This window comes from Phyllobates terribilis, unplaced genomic scaffold, assembly GCF_046119375.1.
Source record: "Phyllobates terribilis strain yellow unplaced genomic scaffold, ASM4611937v1 Scaffold_691__1_contigs__length_813055, whole genome shotgun sequence".
In the NCBI taxonomy this organism is placed as follows: domain Eukaryota; kingdom Metazoa; phylum Chordata; class Amphibia; order Anura; family Dendrobatidae; genus Phyllobates; species Phyllobates terribilis.
The window spans coordinates 662,543-687,447 of NW_027363451.1; the positions used below are offsets into that span (position 1 = coordinate 662,543).

A 24,905-nucleotide genomic window follows, 5' to 3' on the forward strand; every position below is an offset into this window, starting at 1 on the left:
GCAGAGCGTGGTTACTTGTCTCCCAATGACTGATTTTCCAGTAAGTTCACAAACTTATCCATATAAATGTTTTAAAACTTGTATTGTTTTAGCTTTTAGACCTTCTTCTAAAATCTCAATACATTGGCACGGTCCACGAGTTAAAAATGTGTCTCTACTTGAATATACCGGAGTACCTTTTGGCATTGCTGGAAGAAAAGTGTTATGCTGCCATCTTGGAAAGGATTTGGCTCTTCCACAAAAAAAGCGATATGTCCAGGCGACACATCAAAAACAGGTACAATTAAATTTGTATTATAAAGTAGTTCAACTTATTATATTGGCTCTTTACTAATCCTGATGATATACTGGTTAAAATTTCAGAGTGCACCTAGTTAGCAATATCCTAAATCTATCTGTTATATAGATATTATTGCACATTGTGCATCATAGGTGTGCGGGTTTCATAACACGGTCATGGAAATAAGACATTACAAATCTTGTCCTATAACTCCAGTACAAGTACCTGCCTTGTTACATAAATACTGTATCAATCCAAACTTCCTTTATAGTTATTGCCTCAGAACTAAACTTAGTATGTAAAAGCTGTATCTTAACCAAGCGCAATAACTAAATATCCTACCACAACAAAATTCTGAAAACATACAGAAGTCAGCTCCCCACTTCCATGAGTGCACGCATCATGCTGTGAGGCATGTTCCAGATGCAAATAGATATGTCTTTCCGCAACAAAACATCAGATTTTTTAAATCCTTTTTTGCTTGATGGATTGTGACTGAATTGTTGTAATTCAGCTCATGGCTTAAAGTTTTTTAGATTTTAATGGATCTACAATGCTGGATTTATCGTTATTTACAGCCCAATATTGTTCCCAAAATAAGTCTAATAGACAGATTACCAAGGTTCAGTTCTCAGAATAGGGAACAAAGTTCATTACCTAATTTCCTTCACAGAAGTTACCCTGATACAAAAAAAAATGGTGTACCCAAAAATGAGGTTAGGCCATAATTACGCTAGCATAAGCATTCACAGCTCATGAATATAGTGTTAGATCCATGGTCTGTGCAAATATGCAGCACCAAGGTGTGTGTTCTCATTTTATTATATATATTTTAGTATAATATATACAAATTTTTTTGACTTTCGATATAGATGTCTTCATTAGATTTTATATTTATGTACTAAAATAGATTATGTAATAAAAATGTAAATATAGTGTTACAATTTTATAGATGTATGTCTTTTTTAATGACTAAAAATGTTTAAAACACTACACACATATATTTGCCAGTCAACTTCCTATGAACGAGAAGAACCCTGACAGTCTGTCCAAAATCACTGAGAACTATGCATTGTCACGTGGTGGCTGTGTTTGTACCACAGTTGTGTGCGCTCCTGTACTGTGCAGATGCATATGACTAGGCCTGGATGAATGGACACAACACTCACCAGACCTTACCCAGATGCAGTTTCTTTTTTGGAGTTATCAAAGATTAGAGGTTGTCCAGTACCATAACTTTTTTTTTTTTGTTCAGAAATCTTGCTATTATGTGCCTCTCCATTATTTTATTTTAGCAATATTATCTTTTGATCATGCTCTAACAATACATCCTCATTGCTGATAAATCTCTGATGGGGTTAATTGACATCTTCCTCCCCTGACTTTCTGCTTCTATTACTACAATTTCCATCATGCATTGCACTGGCCTGTGAGGCAACTCACTCAAAACTCCACCGAAACCACTCCTTCCCGTATCTTCATCCTGCTGCATCTTAGTCCTGCTTCACATGTCTATGTATCCAGTACGTGTGGTGTCCATTTTCACAAGTTCTGGAGACACGTTCACACGCATACGAATTAAAATCAATGAGGATCTTCATAGCTGTATATTTTTACAGACCATGTCCCTGTTAACCATGCACGTGTCCATGTGATCCACACGGAGACAAGTCAGTTTTTTTTGCAACTAGCACAGATGACACACCGCACACAAATGTGATCCGTGTGACATCTGTCTGACACATAACGTAACAAATACATGATAAAGAAATGAATGGTTTGTGTAAAAGATGTGCAGAGATAGATAAATGATGATGTATAGAGATGTTCTGCTGTAGGAGGCCATCTGACATCCTATGGGCCTAATTTTGCTTAATTCTGTATAGAGTATCACATGCACAGCTACCCACGCTTATAGTCACACCAGTCCTACTCCGTGGATTATGGTACAGTGGCATAATCTATGGTAGCTAGACCCCTCTAGTCTTCATTTCAGGTGAATTAACAGCTTGGCGTTACCTTTATTTTTCATGTGTAAGCAGTGGTGCGGCCATTTTTCCAAAGTCTCCCAGGAGCAGTTTTTTACACATGACAAAGCCAGGCTTCATGTTCCTCAAACTAGTATGAGCAACCTGTGTGGCCTAAATATATTTGCGTCGCTGCCGGGTCCGTGGAGTCTTCTCGCGTCGCTGCCGGGTCCGTGGAGTCTTCTCGCGTCGCTGCCGGGTCCGTGGAGTCTTCTCGCGTCACTGCCGGGTCCGTGGAGTCTTCTCGCGTCACTGCCGGGTCTGTGGAGTCTTCTCGCGTCGCTGCCGGGTCCGTGGAGTCTTCTCGCGTCGCTGCCGGGTCCGTGGAGTCTTCTCGCGTCGCTGCCGGGTCCGTGGAGTCTTCTCGCGTCGCTGCCGGGTCCGTGGAGTCTTCTCGCGTCGCTGCCGGGTCCGTGGAGTCTTCTCGCGTCGCTGCCGGGTCCGTGGAGTCTTCTCGCGTCGCTGCCGGGTCCGTGGAGTCTTCTCGCGTCGCTGCCGGGTCCGTGGAGTCTTCTCGCGTCGCTGCCGGGTCCGTGGAGTCTTCTCGCGTCGCTGCCGGGTCCAGGTGGCAGAACCTTCCCAGATGACCATTTAAAGGGAACCTGTCAGGTCGTTTTTTACTCCCTAACCTATCACTACCTGTCCCTGCACCTTCCTTTTTCACAGCCAATATAGGGCAGTTTTAGGTCAGACGAAGATGGTTAGGGATGTGCTAGGAAGGTGCAGGGGACAGGTAGTGATAGGTTAGGGGGTAAAAACGACCTGACAGGTTCCTGTTAATAACCTTAGTGATGGCAGCTGAGGCTGTAAGAGCAGGGATGTCTGCACATGGTGTTCATACTCCATACTAAATAAATCAAGATGTTTTGATAGTTTCATTTTTTGCCAAATTTACATACTAGCAAGATGTCTATCATTCCACCACTTTTCTTCTTGGGTCTCATTCACAGTGATCTTTTTTGATCCGTTTTGTTTTGTTTTTTTTCCTCCTTGGAAAACTGCACCAAAAACGGATCAGTCACTGCGTCTGCCAGCAAAGTGAATGTGATTTTCAATTTGCCGTGCAGACGTCAGCGTTGTTGACTGCTGTATTAGTGGCGCAGAAAGTGCATCCACAAAATGAGCGTCAATTACTGCTCCATTTTTCTGCTGCGCTTTCTTCATTATACATAAAAAAAAAAAAAAAAAAAAAAAAAAAAACAACAACACAGATTGGTATTCACACAGTCCCTTTGATGTTTTTTTTTTTTTTATTTTATTTTTTTTTTTTTACTGCACTTTCCACGCGACAAACGTTCAGTGGACCTGGCCATGTGACTGTCAGGTGACCTGTTACTGTGCAAAACCTGGAAACAACTCATCGCTGGACACCGGACATTGGGGAAGGTAATAAAGTGTCTGCCTGTGTCCTCCCTGCCCTTTATGGATTAGTACTGCATTTTTGCTTTGAAAAAGCAAAAGTGCAGCATTAATAAAATGGAGCAAAAAAGCAACACAGACGCATGATGCATTTGATGCTTTTTTTCCAAAAATGATCTGTTTTTTGATGCAGAAACTGCACCAAAAACGGAGCACAAACGCTCTGTTTGAACTAATTCAAGGTTGCGTTTTGTATTTAACTACAACTCTCTAAAATGAACATTGTTAATATCACATTGTTAATATCACAAAATTAAAAAAAAAAATGGTACCAGGTGTCATCTTGTCTTGATTATTTTTTTTTTATTCTTATTTTTTCTTTCTCAAATTAGCTGTGAAACATGACAACTCCTTAATGTGATTCGTCTCTACAGATTTTGATATAAAGATGTTTTGGGCTCCTCTTAGTCTTTCGACTTACAAGACAAACTTTCCATTCAACTTCCTGCTTTGACATTGTAGAGCAAGAGCGAACCTGTCCACCCGCAATACTATGGCTACAACATACTTTAGAACAAATGACGTTTTAATCAACGCTTCATCTGTGGGCTTAGTCTCCTATATCAATGGCACACATTTGTAGAATGATTGAACTCTTGCTAGCCGGGTTGTTTTTTTAATTGAAAAAAACAATAAAACATGATGATCATCAGATTGTGCCGGAATAATGTTAATACATACATACACCACAGCAAAAATATGGAATCAGGGCAAAATGCTCCAGATCATAAACTCAATTTAGATAATCAGACTCCAAATTAAAACTACACCTTTATAAACAGATAACAGAATTATTAATGTATACTGACCACATAGTACACTTCAAAGTTCATAAATACTACACACCATGTCCAGAATAATACATGCCGACCCCTCATATACTCAGTACATTTGATATATAACATTAAACCTTTATAAATGATAAACAAGACACACAATCTGAACTTGCATCGTAGTTAAGTCTTCTTTGTCTCTGGTTCCGGATGGCAATATGTCTGACGTCCATGTTATGACCTGGTGTGCGGTGGGCAAGCTGTTCAATTACAGTGGAAACACCATTCACTCAGTCAAATCTGCTTGTCCTACATCTTCCTGCCCTCTTCCTACAAAGTTTCTTTGAGATGACCACACTACAATCAGCACAGTACATCAGATTGCACTACAATCAATTATGGATCCACTTAATATGAAGATGATATATAAAAAGGTAATGACATTTATAAGCATACTATTACTGTTTGTTATTTAAAGGTAAGCTGTCATCATGATTTCTAATGCTATTTACAGACCTGCAGGTTTGATGTGCAGTCAAATTGCGTTACAAGTCATGTGTTACCCATAATGCATCTACACATTAGCCTATTTACATCTATTACATACTGAAAATGTACTGCTCTAGATAAACATCCTATATGGGTACTTCCGTGTACGGTTTTAAAATTTATGCTTTTAGTTTATGTAACATTTATCATGGTTTTTCCAAAAATTATGAATTCACCCCCCCCCCTTTCCTCCTCCCTGAAGAATGCCTTACCTCCTAGTGGCCACCAACAATAACAAAAGGTCATGTATTCCCCCAATGTCACATGAGAGAATTTGGATATTTTGTCTTTGAAAATATTTTGGTTTTAATCTTTGTAAAATTTCCATGCTCTTCCTGCAGACTGGTGATCATGGTTACATAAAATGTAGAAAGCTAATCCAGGCCACTAAAAAAATGGATTGTCCTGCCAAAATATATGTATATCATATCATAAGATATCCGGATTTTCAGGTATGTAACAAAGTTGATGTGTAACCTCCTCCCAATAAACAAATTTTACATTGTGTTTTAATTAATTCCTTGCACCACATTTATAATTTGACATATTTGTGGCTGAGTGTGTCTTGTTTTCTCAAAGCTTTATTTTTTATAGTTACAATTTTGAGCCACATTTTAGTCCATTTATCTTTTTTTTTTTAATGCTGAGCACTGCTTGATGCCTCAACTATTAGTTTCTAATATGTGAATGTTCCTTTTAACTTTTTTATAAAATGGCTTAGTTTCACAAAATAGTCAAGAGAAAGGAAACTACATCTATGTATTTTTCTTTTTTTTTTTGTTTTTTTAGATCACAAGAAACACAGCTTGGCACAAAAGAATGGCATCTAAAAAAATGAATCAAGAGATTACAAAAGACAACAAAGTTTTACACTGTTATGTTGTTCAGTTTCCAAAACTGTCAGAGCATAGAAACCACCCTATAGCTGGAGAGGTAATGGATTGTGTTTCAAAACATGTTGACAATTGGAGGTTAGATCACCGATTCAACCCACCTTTATCAAAAAATGTCCATATTGTCTTTAAAAACTTTTTATATCATAATATGGATTATTATTCATAACTATCTAATGGGTGGTTCCCTTTCACCAATTTGGTCGCCATTTACTATAGTACCTGTGTTAAACAATATCTACAGTGCTAGAGCGGATGAGCTGTGTGATTGGCTGCCGTGTTCTTCATGTAATTCTACATCTGTCATTCTTTCTACATTGCACATAATTATCCTTTTAGATTTATTTGGCTTCCAAATAAAGTATATTAAATGGACATACTTATAATGTGCCAACACAAGTGGCCCTCATAAGTCTACCTCTTGCTAAAAAATTCATATCACTTAATGGATCACTTTATTGTGCTTTAATAAAGCAAACTGGACATTTTAAGTCGCTTCACGTGCCTACCTCAACCGCCACAGTGTGACTGTGTATAATATACATGTATATATGTGTCTCTATCTCTATCCTGACTGCGCATGCATGACGCTCAGTCTGGCTCCAGACAGAAGCAGGCATGGACCCTTTACAGGTAAGAGGAGTGTATGGCACTGGAGATCGCGGTATGCGTAGACACAACGCATACTGCGATCTCTGGCGCCATACTGACATACTTACCTGACCGGGAGGAGCGTTGCCACGGTGCCTCTCTTCTGGCCGGAGACCGGGGGCAGGAGTGAGGTGTTGGATTGGTGCATGCGCATAGCGCTATCCAGCACCATTTTACTGAAGACACATTTGCAGTGTTCAGCAAAATGGCGCCGGACAGCGCTGTGCTCCGGTGCCGCACTCCTCCCCCGGCCTGCGGCAGAACAGGACGCTGCAGCGCTGGAGCACAGGGAAGAAAGGTGAATATAAGTGTGTTTTTTTTTTTTTTTTTTGTGTACAGCGTGAAAGGGATGAGGGGGCCACACATACCGGGATTGGGGTGTGAGGGGGGCCACGCATACCGGGATTGGGGGATGAGGGGTGCCACGCATACCGGGATAGGATGGTGGAGACAGGAGGGGGGCAGCACATACCAGCATGGGAGACCATATACCAATAAAAATGCTCGCCACCCGGGCGTAGAAGGGTTCAATTGTTAGTACTGTATATATTATATTATTGTGGCGGTTGAGGTAGGCACGTGAAGCGACTTAAAATGTCCAGTTTGCTTTATTAAAGCACCATAAAGTAATCCCCAAACAATAAAAAATAAAAAGGGTTTCTTTGCAGTAAGACAGGATACACAGTCCTAACAATGGCATTTCAAGGTTAAAGCAGCACACAAAAAAACATGGAGCATGACACCGCGGAATTCTTACCTCTACAAATACAGATAATGAATTTCACTTGGAGTTTGTCCACCATATCACACCCCAGGCTGTGGATTTGTGAGTAGTCAGACCCAACCATCTCTGACTGCTCAGTAACCTATCTGACACTTTCTAGCTAGCTTAAATCAGATGATAACCATCTGATCCATATCTTCCATCTGTATGTAAGTTAATATGAGATTTTGTTGTGTTTACTTTAATTCTGGATTCGATATAAAGTTTGTTTTTTATATGACTGATAAAAAAAATGTTGTAATTATTTTTTAGGTAGCTAATATCCGTGAAAAAATCGACCCAAGAGTTGTGGACAAAATTTTGGAGCTTTACCAGAGTGGTATTCGTAAAAAAAGAGATATCAAAAAACTCGTGGAGCATTTTGTCGTTCAAGAGCTCTTCACAGGGCTTGATCTTCCACAATCCTCAAGACGAAGATATTATCCCACGTTGAAGGACATCACAAATATAATGGGTCGAACTTCTAAAGGGACCACTACCTCTGTGTTTGACCAAAGCAAGGTATTGGATTTGGTTTCTAAGTGGCAACAAGAAGATAATAGAGCCAGCATTTATTGTCGTCCTCATTCTGTAAAGGGGGAAGACCAAGATGAGCAAAAATTTCTTTTGTGCTATCAAAGACACTGGCAAAAAAGACTCCTTTCAACCTATGGTAATAGTATTACACTGCTTGATGCCACTTACAGGACAACAAGATATGCACTACCTTTATATTTTCTTTGTGTACGCACAAATGTGTGCTATACTGTGGTAGCTGCTTTTGTGGTTCAACAGGAACGGACTGAATATATCATAGAAGCTTTGAAAATGATTAAGGACTGGAATCCAACTTGGAACCCATCTTGTTTCATGCTTGACTTTTGCTTAGAAGAAATAAATGCCATCGCACAAGTATTTGCAGGTAATTTTAAGATAAAAAAAACTTTATAAAAGGTTATCTTTTAACATCCCAAGCATTTGTCACTAACATTATTTACACAAGACCTTACACTTATCACTCTAATCCCTACATTTTTATATAAATATTTTTTTTTGCTTCCCGTAGTATTTGGATTGAGAAGAGTGTTACAGTCCTTGAAAGATGCGTGTGGATGCACTCACTTTTCAGCAACATCCATCACTAATGGAACAGGAGGCAGGGCTGCAGTTACTTTATGTAGTTTATTGTATCTGAGGACATCCAGGATCCATGTTGATAGAAGCTGCGGGAGAGGCCAGTACTGTGCCATCTTTTGTTTTTATAGCTTCTAACTGTGAAACATTACTTCTTCAGGGACCAGACATACAAGTCAGTGACATCAGCACTAGTCCACAGGTTCTATCACCACCCTCAAACAAACTATTATCACAGGATGTTTCTAGTGTCACTGATTGCTTTTATCTACGCTCCTTTTGACTTCATTTGAGGGTGGTGACAGAAGCAGATTGTTGGTGCTGTTCTCACCTCTGACACCTTCCTTCACCCAAGATGCAGGACTAGAGATGGGCGAGCCTTTGGAAGCTCGATGTCACATGTTGTCTGCTCCGCAGTCCACGTGAATTGCTCCACGCGTGACACTCTAATTCGGTTCGTCGAACTTGCACTATTCGATGAACAGTTCGCCGAGCTTCTGAATCCCATTGAAAACAAAAGGAGGCAAAATCAAGGGTCTACAAAACACATTATAATGGGCACAAAAGCTGCCAAACACAGCTCAAATTTGGGACAGACACAAGGAAAAGTGCCATCTATTTTCCAGAGTTAAAATTTTCATCATTATGCATGCATGGAAAAGGCCTGGCCCAGTATTTCAAGCTTCAGATGTAGGCATGGTGCTCAGCCCTGCTAAATACAGGAAACAGACAAGGAAACCCCCAAAACGAGTCTCCACATTTCAAAAAATTAGGGCCAGGTACCACCAAAATGGCATCAAGTGGCCCACAATAAAATTTGGAGAATGGCAATATCAATGCAGCATACTGAAAAGTAAATTGTCTACTCAGAGCAGTCCACTACTGGGGTGGAAAAGTCCTTGGAGATCTATGACTTCATCTTGATGAAAGTTAGGTGGTCTACACTTTCAGGGGACAGTCGGATGTGCTTATCCGTCAGGATGTCGCCAGCAGCGCTGAAGACATGTTCTGAAAAAATGCTTGCTGCCGGACATGACAAAACCTCCAAGGCATGACTGGCAAGCTCAGGACATTCTTCCATTTTTTTGAAGCCCAAAATGCAAAAGGGTCCAACTTCTCCCTTCCTGCCAATGGCATGGATATTGAACTCTAGATACTCCTGCACCATCCTCTCCAATCGTTCACTACGTGTCAAAATTGTACTCATTTATACTGGTGGATAGGCTGGTTGAAAAAATTGGTGAAACGTTTCCAAGAAATTGCTGACACAAACATTAGCAGAAGCAATGTATGGTGACGACTCAACGTCCCCCCGGTTTGTTAGTGTAGATTTGTCATGCGTACGGTGTCCCTCAGTACTGTGTTGGGGAAAATCAGTCCTAAGATTGTATACAAGCAGCTTTTTTTTTTTTTTTTGGCTACTCCAGCATGCGTCCCTGTCCAGGGCAGGAAGTATCTGTCTAAACTTACTGTTGAACCGCGGATCCAACAGTGTCGCAAGCCATTATTTGTCGTTAATTCAAATCCTAACAATACGGGCATCATATTGCAGATAGTGCAGCAAGAAGGCGCTCATGTGTCTGTGTACATGAGGCTCAAGTCCTTGTGTTGCGGAGAGAGAACATTTCCACTTGCTTCCTCCGTTCTCTCCCGCCAACCTGGGACAACAGAAAGGGAAATCATTTCTTCCTTATCTCCTGACTGTTCTGTGCCCAACACCTCTTCATCCTCATCTTCCTCCATTTGTTCCTCAGCTCCTGCATCTTCACCACCAGTTTGTCTGGTACCATTAGCTCCTCTGTCGCTCTACTCCACCTTGACATGCCACCTGGCTGTGTGACTAGAGTCCGGACCTTTTGAGATCTTCATCCCCTTTCCACGTCCTCCTATTCTTGCTCCTCCTCTTCCTGTGGTACCACCACCTCATCCTGTAGATTTTTCCAAGTTTTCTCCAGCATGTAGATGAGTGGAACAGTGATGTTGATGACTGCATCGTCAGTGCTAACCATCTTGGTAGCCATTTCGAAACTGTGAAGGAGGGTGCAGAGGTCCTTGTTCTGTGCCCACTCTGGAACATTCATTTGCACCACATTCAGCTTGCTTTGAGTCACTATACGCATCTTTACTATGCCAGGGCTTGTCGCTGCTGCCACAGTCGCTGCAACATGTGCAGAGTGGAATTGCACTGTGTTGGCATATTGCATATGAAACGGTTAACCGGTTGTCCAAAAGACCTCTGTAGCGATGCTAGTAGATGAGCCGTGGGGTGAGAATGGCGGAAGTGAGCACACAGCGACCGTGCCTTGTGAAGCAGCTCATCCAGGCCGGCATAGTGGCGTAGGAATTGCTGGACAAGGTTGAGGATGTGAGCAAGGCATGAGTGTAGAGCCACCACCAGGTTTGCACACTGCCTTCCCTGGCTCCAGGTTTAGCAAAGACATCCATTGGTCAAACTCGGCTTGCATAGCTGTCTACAACTCTTCAGCTGTGTGACTTGCATCTCCAAGGCATTTTAATTTAAACACTGCCTAATGGCGGAGAGCCCTGGCAGTGCAGTACAGAGTTGGGGGGAAGGGGGGAGTTGAACTGTTACAACATTAAGGAAGAAGTCGAGGGTGCAGCTGGAGGCCCTAGAGGAGTTGGATGAGGCAGAAGCATTGGATGAAGAGGTGCAGGCAGAAGTTTGTCCCAAGTCTTGAAATCCACAAGACTTGGAGTAGCCCCATCCCCCGCCTGGCCTCGCAGCCACCAGAGTCACCCAGTGGCCAGTGAGGGAGATGTAACGCCCCTGGCCATATTTGCTCGTCCAGGTGTCAGTAGTGATATGCACCCTGTCAGTGTTTCTCAAGGTACAAGTAATGTCTGCGACATGCTAATGTATCGCAGGCACAGCTTTCTTTGAAAAGTAGTGGCGATTGGGAAACTGATAATAGGTGTCTGCAACGGCCATCAGCTTGCAGCAACCATCTATATCCACCAGCATTTCCGTGGCCAACAAATGGGAGATGGTCAACTTCAAACGGGATGTGTTGAATAAAATAATCTTTTCAATGACCACACCTGCGGGACTGAGGGCTGGCTGCTGTACTGACAGAGGGTGGATTAGGATGTACCCGACAAACTGCTGCACTGTGAAGGAGGTGCAGGCTGAGATGTTCTGGTGGGTTTACAAACAAGTGGTGTGCTCGGTGTCTGTAATCAGTCCAGAGAAACAGTTGTGGCTGAGGATGCAGCGCTTGTCGGGCTTGCAGCCCTCAGTCTCTGTGGGAACATGCTACTGACTCGCCCCCTGGGCCTTGGGGCACTCGGATCCGGGCAATAGGGGGAACGATGGGAGTAGTAGTGGCAACCCGGTTCCGTGGCTCAGGGTGGTCAGGCCAATGGTAGTCTGCTACGTTCTGCTGATAATGTCCGACTACGCCACCCGTGGATTTGCGGTCATTAGGAACCGCCGCTGCAGGGCAGACCGCTGGGGCTGATGATATATGCAGCTGGGATGGTGTGACTCCCCACGGGAAGAGTGCGGCCCCAGGGCAGTATAATGGATGGTGGGAGCAATGGTAGTGAGAGTCCCGGTGCCGATAGTGCTGGAGGAGCAAGGAGCACACAGACAACAAGTTGCAGTCCAGGGTCTTTACTAAAATAGGTAAACTGACCCATAAACAGTCCCAGCTAGGAGGGGACCTGGATGTCTGAGAGCAACGGGGAAATTGGCCCTGGTCAGGGTGAGGTTGTAGGCCTACCGTGCTTTCTGCGCTCCTTCTGGCTATCTCCTCGTTATAGGGTAACAGCCCACGCTTCCGAGCTTTCCGTGTATTCTCGCCTGTATGGCCTGCGACGTGGGTTCCTTTCTGCTCCCAGCCTTGTACGGCTTTACTGGTCCCTTCGGTTGTGGCAGGGCCTCCAGGCTTCTTAGGCCAAGGAATATACAGTCCCTTGCGGACTGGTTCTCTGCTGGAGGATGTAGAATCCTCCCAGCCTCAGACACCAAAGTCTGGTAAAGTCAGTCTCTTATCTGCCAAGACAGGCTTGCTTCGCCTCTTGTCTCTGGCTTGTGGCTCTCCTCCTGCCACACTTCCTCTTAGGTGCAGTGCAACTGTCTGTCCCTGCTCTGCTCTGGGACAAGTCTCAGTGCTGAGACAGGCCATCAAGTTCTCCCTAACCCTGCCCCCAGTACCAGCTTTTATAGGGGCAGCCAGCTCTCCCTACTGGCCTGAGACAGGAGGCATTGCATGCTAATGTTCCCCTGACTAGAGAACCTCCCCCTTGCTCTCAGACACAGCTTTAATTACACTTGTGGCATCCAGGCCAGGGTGACACACTACCTAACCTCCTTTTCAGCAGCAGAAGGGAAGGAAGGGAGACACAGATCCATTACTAGTGGGTAGGCGGAGCCCCACAGGATAGTTCACCTCAGATTAGAAAAAAGTGATGACCGGCCCCTTCAGCTTAGGCTCCTCCTACTCCCATGTCCTTCAGTCTAAAATTTGAGGTCGCAGAGGATAGTCGCTGCCTTGGCAGCTCCTCAGAAAAAAAATTTCTTTTATCATTTCCGGAGACCTGGACCCCCCGTGGTCTAGAGGTCTCAGGGGGTCTCGGCGCTGCTGGGACCCCTGACCCTCCCCTGGCAGATCTGCGTACCCCCTAAGGAGGTCCCCGCAGAAGCCTGCCGGCCCCGGGGGATACAGGGCTCTCCCTGGCGGAGACGCACACCGCTTCTGTGGGGTCCCTGCACGCTCCGCCGTGGGGGGGAGCAAAGGGCCACGGCGCCACATATCCCTGGGGGTCCCTGTGGCGCTCAGCTGGGTAAGTGCTCTCAAGGTCTGAGTGCTTTAGCGGCTGCGGCGGCAGCCACTGTTACAAGTGGTGACTGCTGTTTTGTCCTTGCAGGAAGGATATCACCGCTGCATACGGCGTTTGTGTAACTCTCTGCTAGCAGGGGAGCAGGGACGGAGGAGCCGCGGACTCCGTTAGTATGCGGCGTGGGGCGTGGCTTCGCGCCTCTCTGCTGCCTGTCATCTTAGTCTCAGGCAGGAAGCGTGCGCTGGAGCTGACCCAGCCCCTTCTTCTTCCGGGTCCTTCTGAAGGCGTCCATACTTCGTGCAGCGCCTCCTGCTCCCTGCTCTCTACACCACCAGACACCGGGAAGAGCAGTCACCGCGGCCAGCTGGTGAGTCACTTCTGCCTTTTAAGGCAGAAGATTCCTTTTTCTCACTATTGCAGCGCAGAGCACCTTACTGCTGGCCTGTTAAGGCAGACAGGGTGTGCTATATCCGGCGCTGCTACCTCTGCTGAGGAGGCTCTGGGACTCGCACATCTCTGTCCTTTTAAGTCAAAGGTGTATTGCGTGGTCAGCAGCGCTAACCCCTTCTGAACGGGGTCTGGCCTCATCAGGGCAGTTAACCCTTTCTGGATGTGCATGCTTCTGGGATCAGAGGGTGAATCACCCTAGTCTGTTAGGTTAACTTTTGCTCTGCAGGCAGCTGGGGTAGCTCTTCTCCCTCTAAGGAGGAGCTTTAACCCTTCAGTGCTTGGTGATTTTCTGTGTAGGAACAGGCTGTGGTAGCGGAATCACACATCCTCGGTTACTGTACCCATTGTAAGGGGTTATTACCGCCTTATCTGCGACGCTCGCAACTGTGTGGGGGCATGTCGTATCAGGGACTAGGGGGCGCGGACCTCTCCCCCGGTCCGCTTCAGGATCGGTCACGCGTATCTGATGCGCCGGGGTCTTCGACGGCATCAGGTTCGACACTGGTCGTGGGTCTCAGTGATGTTAAAGTGGAGGCGCTCACACGCTCCATTGACAGTCTATCTGACCTCCTGGGTCATTGGGTATCAGCTAAGTCCCAACCGACGTCACGAGGCAAGAAGCGCCACAGGCCTGTGGTGGCGCTGTCTCCTCCGCGCAGTGTCGGAGGCTTCGGAATCACCGACAAACTCTGCTGGTGAGATCTCAGATTCTGATGAAGAGGATCGGCAGGGTCGCTCTGCTTCTCTTTCGGGCCGCGTGGACTCTTTTATTGGGGCTATGCGGGAGGCGTTACAGCTGTCTGAAGAGGTGACGAGGCTCCCTGGCAAGTCGGCCCGGCTGTATCAGGAGTCGCGTCGGGCTCGTTCGACGCTGCCGGCGCACGATGAACTTAACTAGGCGGTGGAGAAGGAACTCCTGTGTCCGGATAAACGCTTCCAGGAGATGCGGTTTTTTGATGCCCCGTATCCCTGCTCCACGGAGACTATCGCTAATTGGGTTCCCTCTCCTGAAGTGGACGTACCATTGTCTCAGCTGAGCAAATCTTCTTTGCTTCCTGTTTAAAGGGAAGGCGAGTCTACAGGAACCTTTGGACAGAAGGACAGAGTTAGCGGCGAAGTCCATCTACGAGGCCGCGGGTCATGGATTCCGAGCGGCCTTGGGGGCCATGTGGGCTGGTGAGGCTTCTCTGCGGTGGTTGGATCAGCTGCGGACGGCGTGGCAAGATGGGACTCCGCTGTCTGAGGTGGAAAGGCTCTTCCAGCTGTTGGAAGAGGCGGCCCGATATGGCAGGGACGCAGTGCGGGATACTACTTCGGTTCTGTCCAGGGCTCAATCCTCGGCCATCACAGTCAGGAGAGCACTGTGGCTTAAACAGTGGACTGGAGACGCAGTATCCAAACAAGGTTTGTGGAGTCTGACGTACAAGGGCGGTCAGCTTTTTGGTTCGGACCTCACGGAGCTGATGGCCAAGGACAAGGATACGGCTTTGCCGCAGCGGAAAGCAGCGGCTTCTACATCTGGCAAGTCAAGTGCCGGTAGTGGTTGTCGGTACTTTCGGCCCAGGGGACGGTTCGGTCAGCCCTCTTGGAGATCGGGTCGTCCCTCGTCTTCCAGAAAGACAACCCAGAAATACAGTACACCCTGGAAACATTTCCGTCAGGACAAACGGGAGGTTGACAAAAAGCACGCTAAGGCGGACTGACGCCAGGAACCCACTCGAGGGCTCTCGGGTGGGAGGTCATCTGCTACAATTTGGGTCGGTTTGGGCGTCCCACGTATCGGACACCTGGGTGACGCGGGTTATGTCGGCAGGCTATTTCATAGTTTCATTCTCGACCCCCGGACAGGTTTCGTCAGTCTCACATCCCGTCCAAGCCCAAGCTGACTGCTGCGGGAGGTCGACTCTCTTCTGCAGCAGGGTGTGGTGGTTCCGGTTCCGCCGGAGGACCGGGGAAGGGGGTTTTACTCCAACCTTTTTGTGGTCCCCAAAAAGGAGGACAAGTTTCGCCCCATTCTGGACCTCAAAGAATTGAATTTTCATGTTCGTACCCGGAAATTCCGTATGGAGTCTCTTCGCTCTGTCGTGGCGGCCCTGTCACAGTACTATTTCTTGGTGTCAATCGACATCCGCAACGCCTATTTGCATGTCCCTATCGGCAGGGCTCACCAGCGCTTCCTGCGTTTCGCCATAGGTCAGGCCCATTACCAGTTTGTGGCCCTACCATTCGGGTTGGCCTCGGCGCCCAGGGTTTTTATAAAGATTCTGGCGCCGCTCATGGCGCTCCATCGAAGGCAAGGAGTTACGATTCTCCCCTACCTGGACGACCTGTTAATTGTGTCGCCCACAGCGGAGGTGGCGGTGACAGCTCGCGATCTCTCCCTTCAGCACCTGGAGGACTTCGGGTGGCTGGTCAATTGGAAGAAGTCGTCATTGGAGTCGTCGCAGTCAATCCTGTTCTTGGGGATGCTTTTCGACACGGTATGGGCAGTGGTGTCCCTGCCTCCGGACAAACAAGCGAACCTTCGTCACAATGTCCAGGCTATGAGGTTGGCGATGGCAATGTCCCTTCGGAAGTGTATGCGCCTTCTGGGTCTGATGGTGGCGGCAATGGAAGCGGTACCGTTTGCACAATTTCATTCCTGGGGTCTCCAAAATCTTATTCTGACCCGTTGGGATCGATTGGCGGCTTCGCTGGATCGCTGTCGGTATCTCCCGCAGGGTGCGAGAGTCTCTTGGATGGTGGTTACGTCCGGAGGCTTTATCCCTGGGGAAATCCTTCCTCCTCCCACGGTGGTCGGTCATTACCACCGATGCCAGCCTGACTGGCTGGGGGGGGTTTGGAACGATCTCTGGGTTCAGGGGGTCTGGTCGTCAGAGGAGTCGTCTCTGCCTATCAACATCCTGGAGTTGAGAGCAATATTTCTCTGCCTCCGACATTGGACAGTCCCTTTGAGCGGTCTGCCGGTCCGGATTCAGACGGACAATGCGACAGCTGTCGCGTATATCAACCATCAGGGAGGGACGAGGAGTTCCAGACTCATGATGGAGGTCTCTCGGATCCTGGTATGGGCAGAGTCCAGGGTTCCAGCCATCTCCGCGATTCACATCCCAGGAGTGCTGAATATCACGGCGGACTTCCTCAGTCGCGAGCAGGTGGATCCCGGAGAATGGAGTCTTCATCCGGAAGTTTTTGCACTGCTGTGCTCCCGCTGGGGGACTCCCCAAGTGGACTTGATGGCATCCAGGCTGAACGCCAGGATTCCGACGTTCACGTCCAGGTACAGGGACCCGGAGGCTGTGGCGGTAGATACTCTAGTAGCCCCGTGGGACCATTTCGAGCTGATCTACATGTTTCCGCCGGTATCCTTGCTTCCTCTGGTGATCCGGCAGATCAAACTCGAACGAATTTTGGCGATTTTGGTGGCGCCGGATTGGCCGCGGAGGGCGTGGTATTTAATGCTGGTCTCTTCTGGCGGCGCCTCCGTTTCCACTGCCTCTTCGCCCGGACCTGTTAACCCAAGGGCCCATTCGCCATCCGGACCTGAAGTCACTTCGTTTGACGGCGTGGCACTTGAGACCGAGATCTTGACCCGTCGGGGGTTTTCGGCCGAGGTCATTGCCACCTTGCGGGCGGCCAGAGGTCCAGCTACGACTAGCATTTATCACAGAACTTGGGAGGCCTTCTATTCGTGGTGTTCTGGATCGTCAAGGAACCCGAGGGTTTTTTCCATTCCCAACGTCTTGGCTTTTCTGCAATGTGGTTTGGCCAAGGGTCTGGCGGTTGGTACCTTGCGGGGTCAGGTATTTGCACTATCCGTGCTTTTTCGGAAGGCTATTGCCTCGCGCAGGGATGTGCATTCGTTTTTTCGTGGGGTTGCACGTCAGTTTCCGCCTCGGAGGGCGTTTGTGGCTCCTTGGCGGCTCAATCTAGTCTTGGGGGCTCTTCAGCATGGACCGTTTGAGCCTATGGATTCAGCTACGCTTTACTTGCTTTCTTGGAAGGTGGCCTTCCTGGTGGAGGTCACCTCTTTGAGAAGGGTTTCTGAGTTGGCGGCACTGTCTTGCTCGCCCCCTTTTCTGGAGTTCCACTCAGATCACGTGGTGCTTCGTACCCATTGCGATTTTCTGCCTAAAGTGGTGTCGCGTTTCCACGTCAATCAGGACATTGTGTTGCCCTCCCTCTGTCCGAAACCGAAGAGTCCAAAGGAGCGGGCCTTGCACGTGTTGGATTTGGTGCGGACGTTGAAGTTCTATCTTACAATCACGCAAGGGTTTCGGAAGTCGGACACTCTTTTTGTGATTCCTGCTGGTCGTCGGCGTGGTGTGCGGGCTTCCAAGGATACTATAGCTCGGTGGATACGTTCGGCTATCCTGGAGGCGTACCAGCTCAAGGGCGAGCCTTGTCTGGTTAAGGTTCGAGCTCATTCCACGAGAGCTGTTGGTTCGTCGTGGGCTTTTCGTCAGGGGGCCTCGGCAGCGCAGCTCTGCCGGGCGGCTACCTGGCGCTCCGTTCACACTTTTACTAAATTTGATAAAGTGGACGTGAGTGCTTCCGCCGATGCGGCCTTGGGACGGAGGGTCCTGCAGGCGGCGGTTTTAGGTTATCTCTTTATCTCGTTTTCGGCTCTTGTTGCGCGCTTGCCTAAGTTGTTGGGGTGTTGGCGATTCTGCCACGGTTTCCCACCCTTGAGTTCTGGACTGCTTTGGGACGTCCCCCTAGTAATGGATCTGTGTCTCCCTTCCTTCCCTTCTGCTGCTGAAAGACGGATTTTGGTAAGACCTTACCTGTAAAATCCTTTTCAGCGAAGGAAGGAAGGGAGACACAGCACCCTCCCATGGCAGAAGTGTATTATTGTTTTCCAGATGCGGCGCGACTCCTCTCTGATGGCGGTCATCTGGGCTGGGGTCGGCGATCTAGGGCTCTGTTCCAGCATTGCCAGCTCATCGCAGTTGTCAGGTCCAGTGAGTAGTGCCTGGGACTGTGTGTTTTTTCTGTTATATGCATAACCTGTTCTCTCGCATTTCTGAATTTTCGGAGGGGGTTGTGTTGTTCCGCTGGTGTTGTCTGCTCTTCCTTAGCTTGTGTACGGACTGAAGGACATGGGAGTAGGAGGAGTCTAAGCTGGAGGGGCCGGTCGTCACTTTTTTCTAATCTGAGGTGAACTATCCTGTGGAGCTCCGCCTACCCACTAGTAATGGATCTGTGTCCCTCTTCCTTCCTTCGCTGAAAAGGATTTTACAGGTAAGTTCTTACCAAAATCTGTCTTTTTTCCTCCTCTGCTGAGCTGGTCAGCTGCGTTACTCTGGGCTCATTCCAAGTCAGATCTAAAACCTCATCATCCGCTCTGTTGTCCAACTCCTCGCCATGAGTCGCCCTCCTACACTTGCTGCTCTGAACGTACAGTGCGGGTTTTCCTCAGGTATCTGACTCTCATCATCGCCATCAACTCTACCCCGGGGGGTTAACGTCTGGCAACCAGGGTTTTGATTTCTGCTAGAACCTAATTTCCTCTATCTCCAGAGAAAGATTGCAAAAGATTTTGGGCATCGGTTCAGATGCTTTCCTCCTCTGGAGTATGTTTGGAGCAGACCTCTGATGCCCATGGAATATAATGTGTGAACATCTCAGCAGAAGCCGTCATCTGTGTTTCCCCAGTCATTTGTGCGGTTGGAGACTTGTGAGTGTGACACATGGGTAATTGGGGCGCCACCTCTGAGGACTGTACTGTTTGATGATGGGGTGGAGGAACAGGACAGGCCACTTGATGCAGTGGTTTCCATTAACTGTAGCAAAAGCTCTTTCTGGGCCTCATCCACAACTCGTATTTCTCTGCTGCTGGCAAACAGAGACTGGAGTAGGCCATCCAGTAACAGAAGTTGTCACTTCGCTTGGGATACGACGATAAGCCAATGTTTGGTTACTACTGCTTTCAGTAATATTACCAGTAGCACCTACCCCCACATACACCTCCAACACCAAGACTAGTTCCCCTTTACAATAAACTTTTTCCCCTTCCCCTTTCCACCACGACCTCCGGATTAGGGATGGGCAAACTGTTTGGGTTCGTGACCGGGGTTGCGGCGATAAAGTAAGCCAATAGTTAATAATGTTAATATACTTACCGGGTGCGCATTCTCTCTTCCTGGTGTGACGCATCGCTCCGTCACTTCCAGGCCGCACCTTATCATCTTGGTGTATGTAATTGGCTGTGGCAAGTCACGTGACTATTCTCCCTGGAATTGACACAGCGTCGCGGCACAGCTGAACGGGATAACGCGGACATGGTAAGTATAATCAGCCTGATTATTAGCCATTAACTTGCTTTAACACTGCAACCCCAGTCACGAACCCAGGTAAAAACCACAAGTTCACCCATCCCTACTCAGGATTTCCCACTCGGCTTTTCTGCACACAGATTTGGTAAGCACTTGTTTGAGGCCAAATTCAACCTTTTTAGGGGAAACTGATGGATATGGCAATCGCTTCCTGAATGCAAAAAAAACCGCAGCTTTGGCAACACACACAGGTTTAGGAATTACACTTGTTCTCGGCACAAAATGCTAAAAAGCGATGGAGTACTAGCTATCTAATTGTGTAACGCGGATGGAGCTGTACGGAGTGCAGCAGCAATGTGTCTAACCAGTAACACTGAAAATGGTGGCGACTGCAAATGTCTGCTTCTTATATCCCTACAGACGTGATTTTGGTATCTAAAGAAACAGCCATAAAATGACACAAGCCCTTGTGTCTTCAACTTATGGATGTTTTATTCGCCCTGATTGGCGGCTGACCTGCAACATGCACACAGAAAATGCCGTGCAAGAGAAAAAAAATAGTCTGACACTACTGTTCCCACACCCCTCCTCTCAACAAACACATGCAAACACATCCCACCCGCTATCCTACCCGTTATCCTACACAGTCAGAAGGTAGAAGAAAAGCATCACTTAAACGCAGTAATGCTTTTTTTAATCCGATCACTCACTGAGCAAACCTTTGTTCGCTGACTTTTTTGGAAATTGGTCTTGTCTGACCAACCCAAACTGAATCGGCCATGTTCTTGCCGAATCTGAAATGGGCAAACACGTTCGAGCAAAGTTCACTCATCACTATCCAGGATGTCTTGTGACGGCTGAGAGTCAAGACTCCTATAGTAAATAACTGCAGCCCCTCCTCCTGATAGCATTGTGTTCCAGTACAGGTGAGGGATGATGAAGAAATGTAATTGCAACCCTGGTCTCCTGCGACATCCTGTTCTTTGACAAGACAAAGTGAAGGAATTCCCTCTCTCCCCTCGCCGCCACCCCCCCCCCTCCTCAACCCCAAAAAAGGGGGGGTTAGCTAGATAAGTATAAGTGTTTTGTTAGTTTAGAGTAAAGGTAGTTACATTGATAATGGTTTAAAAATAGATATTTTGAAATGAAATGTTGGGTACTGGCCCACACATTTTTAAGCAAATCTTCATTATTGTGGTGCTCTGGACCTTTTTTGGTCATGCATAGGTTAGAACGGTTATCCACTACTTGGAGACCGTTTCAGCACTGTCTCTCCTGGAGCTCTTGTAACATTGCTTGCAGGGAGGTATTGTGTGACATATCCAGTGTCCACTGCTGTTACTTCAGGTTTCTGATTTCTTAGGAGGGGTGAGTGAAGCGGTTGCTAATTGAACACATTGGATGTCATGCAAGCACTGGGAGAGCCATTGCTGACCTCTGGAACAGTGCCAGAAATTATGTAGGTATTATTTTGTTGTGGGTAAATTTAGAAACTGAGAAGGGGTTGGCTGAGTAGAGGACAGCCCCTTTAAATATTAGATACAAGTAATAGTTTAGTTAATTTGTAACTTTCTTTAAAATATTATGTTTAGATGCTGACATAAAGTTGTGTGACTTTCATCGGGAGAAAGCTTGGACAGAATGGGTTAACCAAAAAGTGCATGGTGTTCATGAAAATAAAAAAGAAGTTCTGGCCTTGCTTCGGGGCATAGCTCTTGCTTCTTCAAGAGAAGAACATGATACAGCCTTGGCTACTCTAACATCTAGCAATGTCTGGAAGAGAAATAAGATGTTGAGAATGTGGTTCTCACATAAATGGCTACCGGATATAAAGGTAAACCAACAAATATCTTTTGATTTTAGATTTATTGATACTATAGATTTATTTTATGGGTCATTATGATTATATTAATATCCAATATTTCAAATCTGATTGAAAATACTACCTAATCACAGGCAAGTAAATTTTTACTCAAAACAACATATATTTTTTGCATCAAGTACAAAGAAACATAGTTTTTACAATATGCAGAGCAGGGTTAAAGGCTTGCTTGGCATAACAAGCTGTATGTTATCTATATCTTGTAAGTAAAATCTGTCTTCATAACACCATTTTTTTATTTTTAATTGTTACTTTATAGGGCTGCTTTGCCGTATCAGTATGCTCTAACATGATTTTTTTTTTCTTACAAGAAATGGGCACATGTGTATCGTACTGGGACACAACAATTTGGAATCAATACCAACAATGGTCTAGAAAGGCAACATCAGACTTTGAAGCATTCTTATCTATCAAGTCTGAAAAACTGTAATTTAAGCCAGTTGATCCGTGTTCTGCATTTTGAATTTTTCACAGATATGTATCAAAAGTAAGTCCTTTTCAGTACTTTTTAGTGTATGCCTGTAATCATACATATCATGAACTTAACCTTACCAATAGTGTTAAATATTTTTTAGCTGTTTTCTTCTCCCATTTACCTGCATTTTTTCACATAGGTTTTTTTCTAGTTAGTAAATCAATTTAATCTTTGAATATTCCTTTTTAAAGGGATCCTGTCATCAGATCCATGATGCCCGAACTGCAGGCAGCATACATGATACTGGCTAGATTATATTGCAGATGTGTTATCTTACTCCAGGATGTTGCAGCATTTCTTAGTAACTCTGAAAAGCATGCTGGGAACCACGTGTCTCAGATTACAAGTGCAAACAGCAGGTCCTTCCCCAAACTATTCTCCCTGTCCTGCTCTGTATGACTGACAGGTCTCTCCCTATCAGTTTTTGAAGTGTGATGTACAGAAGCTTTCTGTGGACAGACGTGCTTCAAGCACTTGTCATCTAAGACACATGGTACCAGCATGCTTTACAGAGTTACTATGAACCAAGATATCTACAATATAATGTAGCCAGTATCTTTTATGCTGCCTGTGATTCAGGCATCATGGATCGTATTTCGGGTTGCCCATTACTTAAAGCACAATTTATCTTTTTTTTTTTTTTTTTTAACAGTACAGTGGTGCTTAAATGCAAGGCCTCTGGCTCCAGTCTTTACACTCACCTGCCTCAGTTTTCATCTGTTTCCAGCGTTACTACAGTTAGTGGAGATTTGGGATCTGCCAGCAGCTCCAGTTTTTTATGGGGTTGCTGTAGGTCACAAATCAATACATCTTTACGAGAGCCTAGATCTGCCTCTCATACTGCATTGAACACTTGTGAGGTTACTTCGGACTTCTATACAAAAGATGTTGCCATAGGAGTGACGCGGCACTTAAAGGATGAAGCCACGGGTCGGGAGGGTAAGTATAAGACAAGAGGCAGGGGAATTAAATTTAAAGCACCACTCCAGTGGTGCAATAAATAAAAAAAAAAAGCATGGAATGTTGCTTTAAAGCCAGAAACACACTGGGTGAAATGCATGTGAGATACTCCCACGAGTCTCACATGCCTCAACTGGCACGACCACCGGCTCTCTGGACAGGATCGGGTCAGCAGCTTTACAGAAACACATGCACCTGATACACTCCTGTCCAGAGAGCTGGCGGTCGTGCCAGGTGAGGCATGCGAGACTCTTGCGAGTATATCGCATGCATTTTGCCCAGTGTGTCTCCAGCTTTAAGGGGTTGTCCACTTGTAGGACAACCACTTCTTATTCTCCATGTGCGCACCCATCTAAAAAGAAAAAAATACCCTTGGGCCGGCACTGTTCAAGCGATGTCAGAACGATCCTTCCTGGAGCCTAGATGACATTGTTATGACAAGCAAGGTCCGAGACTAGTCACCTCCACCTTCATTCTCCTTGCCTTGGTATGCAGGAGCAATTGATATGAAGTGGGTGGCAGATGCAGAGTTCACTTAAGAATTTGAAGGTGGGGAGAAGGAAACTGGTGATGATTGGTTGTGAAGCTCACATGTCATAAAAATGGCACCTGGGCTATGGAAACGCGAGTTCGGACATCACTGGAACCGGACTGGCACTAGAGGGGAGTATAGGCTTTATTATTCTGGGGTTGAACATGGGGAGTGAGAAGGAGTAGTCCAAGCATTGGACAACCACTTTATGCAAAACCAAGAATGGGACCAAAAAGTCCAAAATATAATGCTTTTTTTTTTCACATAATTTTTGAAGGCTATGTTTTAAAACTTCATTTATTACTATTAAACAGGTTCTTGTATTTGTTTTTGTTTGTTTTTAAATGACAAAACAAAAAATGGGTGTATAGATACCCCAGAGTGAGTGTTTCAACTTCAAATTATTTTTTTTTTCTGTTTGTTGTAGCAGACTAATGAAATTAGAATTTTGTTTTAATCACATGAATATCCACATCATCCATTGGCAAATGATAGATTTTGAAGCCACAACCTCTCTACTGATGCACTGTACAGCCAGCTGTCAGTCAGTGTCGGGATGTGTTTACAGCCACTGCGCACTATTTACTGATGCACTGCTAAGGAAACATCTTCAGTTGTTCATGGCTAGGGATGGGCGAACTGTTTGGCTTTACCCGGGTTCGTGACCGGGGTTACTCCGTTAAAGCAAGCAAATAGTTACTACACCTAATATACTTACTGGGTAGGCGTTCTCTCTTCCTGCTGTGAAGAATCGCTGCGTCACTTCTGGGCCGCCCCTTATCTTCTGAGTGTATGTGATTGGCTGTGGCCAGTCACGTGACTATTCCCCCCGAAAGTGATGCAGCACCGCAGCAGAGCTGGAAGACAACGCAGACTCGGTAAGTATAATCAGTATGGTTATTAGCAGTTTGCTTTAACAAAGCAACCCCGCTCACAAACCCGGGTAAAACCGAGCAGTTTGCCCATCTCTACTCACAGCAGCAGGGCTTTCAGTGCGGCTTCCAAACCCTATTAACCTGTCAATTCACCCTATACC

The 24,905-nt window shown here is 46.2% G+C and overlaps 1 protein-coding gene and 1 long non-coding RNA gene across 4 annotated transcripts in view; one reads left to right on the plus strand and one right to left on the minus strand.

Moving 5' to 3' along the window:
• The window catches only part of LOC141235844 (uncharacterized), a 32,508-nt gene that overhangs the window by 4,126 nt on the left and 3,477 nt on the right, over positions 1-24,905 (plus strand). Inside the window, exons 3-10 of one of the 3 annotated variants that reach the window (XM_073668199.1) lie at positions 93-277; positions 3,608-3,693; positions 4,059-4,933; positions 5,390-5,500; positions 5,838-5,981; positions 7,629-8,277; positions 21,613-21,854; positions 22,214-22,389. In XM_073668199.1, coding sequence (XP_073524300.1) covers positions 4,898-4,933; positions 5,390-5,500; positions 5,838-5,981; positions 7,629-8,277; positions 21,613-21,854; positions 22,214-22,389 — 1,358 coding nt within the window. In that variant the 5' untranslated portion in view covers positions 93-277; positions 3,608-3,693; positions 4,059-4,897. The remainder of the gene's footprint in view (positions 1-92; positions 278-3,607; positions 3,694-4,058; positions 4,934-5,389; positions 5,501-5,837; positions 5,982-7,628; positions 8,278-21,612; positions 21,855-22,213; positions 22,390-24,905) is intronic. The other 2 variants (XM_073668201.1, XM_073668200.1) reach the window with 2 other exon arrangements.
• The window catches only part of LOC141235846 (uncharacterized), a 30,848-nt gene that overhangs the window by 3,599 nt on the left and 2,344 nt on the right, over positions 1-24,905 (minus strand). The window contains exon 2 of the long non-coding RNA XR_012301566.1: positions 24,588-24,726. This is a non-coding gene — a long non-coding RNA (uncharacterized lncRNA). The remainder of the gene's footprint in view (positions 1-24,587; positions 24,727-24,905) is intronic.